We start from the raw sequence: 8,229 nt of genomic DNA, 5'->3' as shown, positions 1-8,229 counted from the left end.
AAAATTGGACTACAGGATAAAGGATGATTTTCTCTTCCTTCCCTATCTGATATTGGTGCCACACAGGGATGAGAATCCCTATCTTGGCCGGCCACACTAAGGGATAAGGGAATAGGAGATTTTGTTTAAAATTCAAATATGAGATAATTAACAAGCTTTATCTTAGGGATAGAGATTGGATTCCTTTTAGAAGTTTGACTTCTACTCTATAAATAAGAGAATGGAAGACAATTTTTGAAATGAATTTTTGCTCTAATTTTAGAGGTGGCCGAAATTTCTCTATAGAGTGAAGGAAAAATTTTTCTCTAAAAATTCCACATCATGCATGCGTTGGTGTTTGTCGAAATTCGTGTTTATTGTAACCCGTTTTGTCTCATGTGTGCCCACACACACGTCTTCGTGGATTCTAGGAATTGATGTGGAAGACATTGGTTTTCTAAACACAAAGCTTTAGAGCAAGGATTGTTCGAGGTCAAAGAACTCAAGTTATCATCTGAGTCGGCCTCCAGGTATTTTTTTCTAATTGAGTTCTTAATAAATGAATTAATGAGATTAATTTATTCGTGCATAAATTAATATAATCTATAGAGTATCTCAAAGGTTTTATGAAAATTTTTGTTATACACGATCCGCCTCCCCCCACGCTTCTGCATCCGAATTCGATTCGGTTACCAACAAATAATAATTTACAATATAAAATATGATTATGGATAAATGAAACGAATAATGTAAGAATAGCATGCGAATTAAATCTATAAACAAAAAATAGATAAATAAAAGAATTTATATCTGCATTTTCGTATCTTCAACTCCATGCTTCATCTATCAACAGACAGATAGAAGATTTCTTATGATAGCATCTGATTATATCAATTTCATAAAAGGTAAAAGCAAAAAACGGATTAATGTCAACAGTAAATAAGTAAGTAATAAAGAAGGCTCAATGGGAAAATGTTGATGAGTTGTGAATGTGGTAATATTTTTATATAGTGATGGTGGTTCAGATATTAGATTAAATATTGTCAACAATGTATGGCAAATCAATTGACTTGTATTTTTATGACCATTTTATAGCTACCAATTAACGGCAACTACATAAAGGCATAAAAATTAATCAGATTTTTACTGCAGAGTAGGCACCAGATTTTGTCTGCGTAAAGAATACACAATGGTCATGCATTTTACTTAGATAAAGCAGTAAAGGAAGGCAGGATCAGGGCAGCAAATAACTGATTTGTGCTTAGGCCTCATTTGAAAAAAAGTGGCTGGAAAAATGGAAGCTAATGACATAGGAAAGAATGAAATATAAGATATAAAAATACATAGGAACAACATTGAAGAAAGCTTTTATAGAATAAAGGGAAAAGAGACGGGAGAAAAAATGGCGTGGGAAGAGAAGGAGGAAAAAAAGAGAGAAGAGAATTAAAATGAAAGCCTTAAGAAGGGGAGCGGAAAAAAAAAAGACAACATAATATATCATGTAGGGGAATAGACCTTGGCTTAAATAGTTAGAACAAAAATAGCAAACGTCCAAGAATAAAGAGTTGTATATCGGAAAAAATAATGAACACCAAAACAGTGGAGGTGATGTTGTTGGTGTATTGGAAATTAAATTTGTAAAATCATAAGAAAATAATATGGAAGAACTTAGTAAATGGAAATAGATAGAATTTAAATCAAATGGAAATAGACATTTGAAATGTCACGCCCTTGAATTTTCGTGAGGGAAAAAAAATGGGGACAAAAAAAATAGAGAAACATTTAAATTGTTTTAGTCAAAAGAAAAGAGAAAATTGAAATCCAAATAAGATAGATTTGTTCACAATAATTTTTGAACAGATTAGATAAAGTTGAACAGCTGAAAATTGATCATGATCATCATTGCCAGATACTATAGAAGAAGATGATGATGAGGGAAAAAGGAAAAAAAACATTTAAATCCTTTTGGTAAATCTTGAGTAAGGGGGATTTCTTGACAACAATTTTTGGACTGATTGTATAGAAGTCAAGAGACCAAATCTGATTATAACCATCATTGTCATATACAAAGCTAAGGATTAAATATGCTAAGCAAAAATGGGTACACATATATGCATATGTGATTATGAAATAAATAAATAGAAAATAGAAATTAGACACAACAAAAGGGCAATCATAAGAACATAAAGAAATTTTTTTAAATACTATAGTACACAACACAAAACAATACATAATATATTCAATATTAATAACGGATATGAAGAAAATATGAGCAGCAATTTGTAAAAGTACCTGTAATGCTATGATATTGCCTTAAACAGAGAATATGAGCCAATGAAACAAAGACAGCTTTAAAGACTGAGCAGTAAATATGCCAAGATGAGACCAAACAGTCAAAGCCAAAAATGTTAGAGCAAGTAAAAAGAGAGAAAGAAGTTATCAAGGCAGTTCTAATCAACAATTGTAGATAATATCATATTCTAAAATAAAGATCTAGATGGCCACAAATATCATAACTCAAATGTACACAACCAAACAAAAACTCAAGTTACAACTTCAACTCAAGTTATAATTCAAATTCAACTTAATATCTACACTCAAGTCACCATAACTTAAAAATGTAAACGAACAGACCCTAAATATATTAATCACGACTGTGAGTCTCACATATGAGATTCACCTCTGTGAGATGGTGGAGCTATATAGCCTTACAGGGACAACAAGCATTACTCTAACTTATTATGCAATTTTGTTCCTTAAGTAAAGGGAAAGGTTGAATATGCTAACAATTCAAAATTTACAGGGCTTGTAGACCACTTTTTAAAGTTTAAGTGGTGAACTCAACAAGTGACTAAAGTTTCAGGGTCAAATGTTCAATTTTACTAAATTGCACAATGAACTTTCTAATTAGTAGCAATTTAAATTCATTAATTAGCGAGTTGTTATCAAAATAATGACGAATTTTGTTTTTCATATGCGGATCACGTGTTCCGCATTAGATAACTCTCGTTAGCTATTAAACTTCAATTGCTACTAATTTAAAATTTAGGTACAAATTATTAAAATTAAAAGCATAATGTGTATTATGCCAAAAAAAAAAAAAGTGTTTGAGATGCAATTTTCTTTTTATGAAATTTTATCCAAAAACAAAAAAATTTTGGATTTTCTTTATAGTAAAATTACTAAAAAAAATTATTGATGAAACACTCAATTTTAACCGTTATATTTTTTTAACAATCAAATTTACAGAAAGAGTAATTCAATGCGGTGTATTATAACTTTTTAATACGAATTTAGACAAATCTGACAAGTAAAAAAATTTAATTTAAAGATTAAAATAGAGTGTTTTATGAGTAAATTTTGTCAAGGGCTTTCACCTAAGATGCTCATGTTAATCCAACTCCCATTACTTATGTCTTAACGGAGAACTCGTCGCGGCCTCGATATATCGGCCGTTTTAAGCATAAGGTCTATAACTGATAACTCCACCGCTTTCCATCAATAATAAAACGCAAGAGCAGTCTTTTAGCCGCTTTACCTTAATACCTTTACAGGGGGACTCACTTTGTCAGCAAAATTGACACGTGTGCGTTTTCCGTGACTCGTAGTCGCTTTTTTACAACTCTTCCTTACACAATCTATAACCGTCGAAATTACACTCCGTATACTCGCCACTATCGACCGTCCATTACCACAAGCCGGCGACGCGGCAGCTACAAAAAGCGAGTATCGGTCAATTTATTTTCGCGAGTTTACGATGATGTCCCATGTGTTTGGAGCCAATAGTACAAACAACGTGGAAAGACCGCTTTGATAAGGACAACGAAGCCAAAATAGCGGACCTATCCACCGCCTTCCGATCAATTTATCGCCTTTTTTTTTTGTCTCCCCACGCGATATTTTCAGTTCTAAAATCTTCCACTCCGAGAAATTCACAGTCTCTCTCTGTCACTCTCTCCATTTCAAATTTTGATTCTCTCTCTCTCTCTCGCTCTCTCTCTCTCCTTTACAATTCGATTCCACACTTTCTCTCTCTAAATTCAGATTACTGTGGGAATTTTATTTGTATTGACTATTGAAGAATCCCGTTCTTCGGACGCACAAATATGAACTTGGAAACCCTAGCCTCCGTTTGTTCAGGTAGATATACATATATTTGTATATATTTCTTTATTATGATATATATACATGATATCTATACATGATATCTGTGTATATACATATTTTGTCTTTCTTTGATCGTAAACTGTCGTGTTTTAGCTTTTTGGTTAGTTTCTTTGATCGAATATTTTTTTTCTTTTCTAATACTTTTATTCTTAGTTTATGGTGGGAACTAGATGCTACTATTATATTAAATTCCATTTTTCGAGCTCGTATGAACACGAAAAACCGTAATATGAACTTATATTTCACTCTCTTGTTTTTCTTGCTTGTTTTTTCTTGTTTTGTGTTCTGATCTTATCCATTTCAGCTGTGAAATAGGCGTGGAAGTTGAGTCTTGTTCTGGGGACAGTAATCTTTCTGTGGAAATGGGAACGGTTGAGACAGGATCATCAAAAACTCTAGCTCCGTCGTCGGAGAAAACCCTAATGGGAGCTCTTGATTCAGAGTCCGGAAAACATGAAAATGGGGATAAAGATTTGGGCGAGCCTGAGATTTCGGGAAAAGAGGGTTCTTTAAATGTTGAAAAAGATGGTCTTGTTGAGGCTAAACATGGGGTTGAAGTAGGGAAGGTTGGTGAAAAGGACGGGCTTGAAGAAAATGGCGTTTCTTTGAATGAAAATGGGAATGGTCCTTCTGGGAAAGCTGAGGCCTCTGTTGGGGGTGTGAATGAAAGTGAAGATGTGCAATTAGAGGACTTGGATGGTGAAGGAGATAAGTTTTGTGTGGGCGATTTCGTTTGGGGTAAAATTAAGAGCCATCCATGGTGGCCTGGGCAGATTTATGATCCTTCATATGCGTCGGATTATGCGTTGAAAATTAAATCCAAAGGACGAAATCTTGTGGCTTACTTTGGTGACGGAACCTTCGCTTGGTGCCAACCATCTCAGCTAAAGCCTTTCGAGGAAAACTACGAGGAGATGTTGAAGCAAAGTAGCATGAAGACTTTTGTCAGTGCTGTGCAGGAGGCTGTGGATGAGATTGGTAGAGTTTTGGAGTTGAAGATGGTTTGCTCTTGTGTACCGAAAGAGAACCGAACAGGACTTGATCAATTGGTGGCGGAGAATGCAGGGATTAAGCAGGGGACTCTTGTGCCTGAGGGTGAAATTAGGAAGTTTACAGATGTTCTGATTGAGCCATCAGAGCTTCTTTCTGAGCTAAAACGTGTTACTCAGGCTGTTTATGTAACCAATGCGCTTGAGCTCAGGGTGTTAAAGAGTCGGCTGTCTGCTTTTTATCGCGCAAAAGGGGGTTATGAATTGCCTCAGTACCATGATCCCAACCCAATTCATGGCCTAGACGATGGTGAGAAATCAATCGAAGCTCCAACCCAAGGGCCATTTGAAGACTGGCTTCCTATGGCAATAGATGTTAGTACTGTCCAGACTGATGAATCTTGGTTGCGAAGTAACCCCGTGATTTCGGAAAGTAGGAAAACTCCAAAAAAAAAAGAGAGATCTATTGCTGATCTTATTGGTATAAAAGAAACAAACTTGGAGAAATTAGCACCGTCTTCAGGAGCAAAGAGGAGGAAATCCAGAGGGGAATTGGATCATCACGATGAGATCAGTTTGACCTCCCCAAAAGGGAAGAGGAAACGTGCTGGTATCAGCAATGACAGCAGTGCTAAGAAAGACGAGAGTCGGGCAAAGGAGAAAACTAAAGAGGGCTCTGCTTCAAAGGGAAGGCCTAAGCAAAATGCTGCGATGGACTTCGAAAATGATGATGGTGAGAGCAAAAATGAAGCTGGGGGTGGTTCTGGTTCAGGAAACTTGAAATCGGAAAACCGTAGCTTGAAGAGTGATGACGGTGTGGACAAAGAACAATTTGAAAAGAGCTCGTCTGTTAGGGAAAAAAAGAAGAGCAAGTACTTGTCCCCTCCCTTCACAAATGTGAGTAGTAAAAGGAGAAGAGACGCCGAGAATGAAGTCAAAGTTTCCTTTGAAGACACAGCAGGAGAAGAAGTTGACATATCTCGGGACCAAAATATCGTTTCTCCCCAACTTTTGAAGTGTAGCTCGTCCGAGATGCTTCCAAAAAAAGTCTCTACAGAACCTGGTCTGGTTGACGAGACATCTCACGGCTCAAGTCCTGTTCTGAAGGCCCCAACCCAAAATCAGGACAACATTGTTGACCCTTCCAAAACTAGTGTCCCAGCAAATGAATTTCTCTCTAAAGTCCGGTCTGCAGCTGCCAACCCAAGGGGAAAGAAACCTCTGGATATGGTCTCTGACTTTATGTCTGTATTCAGAAACTCAGTCTACCTTAATGGGTCCAACTACAAACTATACAACAAACCTCGATCTCGTAGGAAGAGAAAAACATTAGATTCTGTTTCTGGGTCCCAGGTAGAAGATCCAAAGCAGCCTGCTGAAAAGTCTCCCAAAAACAAACCAAACTCAGGCGTGTCTAAGGAGAAAGAAAAGCGAGCAGTCGAAACTCTTGATGGAAAGTCGTCCGGTAGGCGAAAATCAAAGCAAGAAACTGCAACTCCAGAGATTAAGAAGAAGAAGAAGGAGAAGACACTGGACAAAAAGACTGTTGAGGAAACAAATTCACCTGCTTACCTTTTTGCAACATTCGGACTAGGATCTGCGCTACCCACTAAGGCTGATCTTATCCGAATTTATAGTAAATACGGGAAACTGGATGAAAAAGAAACAGATATGTTCTACGACAATTTCTTTGCTCGAGTTTGTTTTGTTAAGAGCTCTGATGCGGATGTAGCTTACAATGATTCTAAGGAGGACTGCCCTTTCGTCTCTGCCGATGTTAGTTTTCGTCTCCAGTACCACTCGGGCGAGTACAAGTCTCCAGAACTGAGTAACATATCCAGCCAAAGTAATGTCAAGACCCGAAAGAAGCCGTCGAAGTTGCCGGCAAATGGCAGTGGGCAATCCGACCTTGGCTTCGTGAAGCAAAAACTGGAGATGATTTCCTCAATGCTGGAAGATACGGAAGGCGAAGTGACGCCCACAATCAAGTCGAAATTACAGAAGGAGATAAAAGGCCTGTCGAAGAAGGTGAGCGCAATGGTTGGATCGTCGTCTTAGGGAGTGAGCAAGGTTTAGATACTGCTGTTACACAATGCCCCAGTTAGTTGTATTAGCCAGTGATTTGGTATAGCTATGTTTTTTGTATGGAGTCGTAGGAATTTTCGTTGATAGTTGATACAGATGAACGTCCGGTTGTAGGCTTATGTGACTAGATGCTCAAGGTTTTTACCATATAGAGATCAATATTGAGCCCACAATCTTATGTTTCGTCTCTGTTCTGATTTTTGAGAACCCAATATGCAATTTTGAATATTGTATCCCAAGTAACAAACAAACAAAATTATGGAGAACAGTTTCTATTTCGACTTATAATCTAAACGTTCGAAGTTTGAGGAAGGCTTGCCCTCTCTCGACTTTGGAGGAACAAATAACTTTAAACGGATTTCAGATGATTCACTTAATTATGCTAACGAGTTCATATTGATCGAAATCAATTCGGGAACTTTTGATTGATAACTTCATAATCATTCTCGATTTACGCGTATTTTTTGTGAGAGAAAACATTATAACGAGTCATGAATTATGATTCAAACCATGACATGAATCATTGAACCAAACGCACTCGAATCAATACACTCTTGAACGTTATGAGTCAAATGCTACACGGGCCTACGAAATTAGTGAAATCTTGGTGCAGTTAATTATTGATGTGCTTTTTATATGGCGTAGTTGCTAAGCCCTTGAATCATAACCAGCTACTGATTGATTCGACAGGTTTAGACAATTTTCTCGTTCACCAAGTCGTTCCTGATTTCTAGCAAAACAGTCGTTCCTGATCTTGAACGTTATGAGTCAAATGCTACACGGGCCTACGAAATTAGTGAAATCTTGGTGCAGTTAATTATTGATGTGCTTTTTATATGGCGTAGTTGCTAAGCCCTTGAATCATAACCAGCTACTGATTGATTCGACAGGTTTAGACAATTTTCTCGTTCACCAAGTCGTTCCTGATTTCTAGCAAAACAGTCGTTCCTGATTATTTAATTAAAAAAAAAAAAAAAAAAAAAAAAAAAAAAAAACCATAAACCTTTAA

At 36.7% G+C, this 8,229-nt stretch overlaps 1 protein-coding gene across 2 annotated transcripts; it reads left to right on the top strand.

Annotated features, from left to right (window-relative positions):
• The first annotated feature begins 3,990 nt into the window (after positions 1-3,990).
• LOC21403412 lies at positions 3,991-7,390 on the top strand. Of its 2 annotated transcripts, none has more exons than XM_010110482.2 (2): positions 3,991-4,119; positions 4,462-7,390. In XM_010110482.2, the coding sequence occupies exons 1-2, from the start codon at positions 4,086-4,088 to the stop codon at positions 7,191-7,193; spliced, it is 2,766 nt and encodes a 921-aa protein (XP_010108784.2). In that variant the 5' UTR covers positions 3,991-4,085; the 3' UTR covers positions 7,194-7,390. The 2 variants fall into 2 exon arrangements, with proteins under 2 accessions (XP_010108784.2, XP_024029483.1); XM_024173715.1 differs by having other exon boundaries at positions 4,451-7,390.
• Positions 7,391-8,229: the final 839 nt, after the last annotated feature.

This window comes from Morus notabilis, unplaced genomic scaffold (assembly GCF_000414095.1).
Source record: "Morus notabilis unplaced genomic scaffold, ASM41409v2 Scaffold39, whole genome shotgun sequence".
NCBI lineage: Eukaryota > Viridiplantae > Streptophyta > Magnoliopsida > Rosales > Moraceae > Morus > Morus notabilis.
Note: the sequence above shows the minus strand (reverse complement) of the source record. Positions and strands in the feature narration are given on the sequence as shown.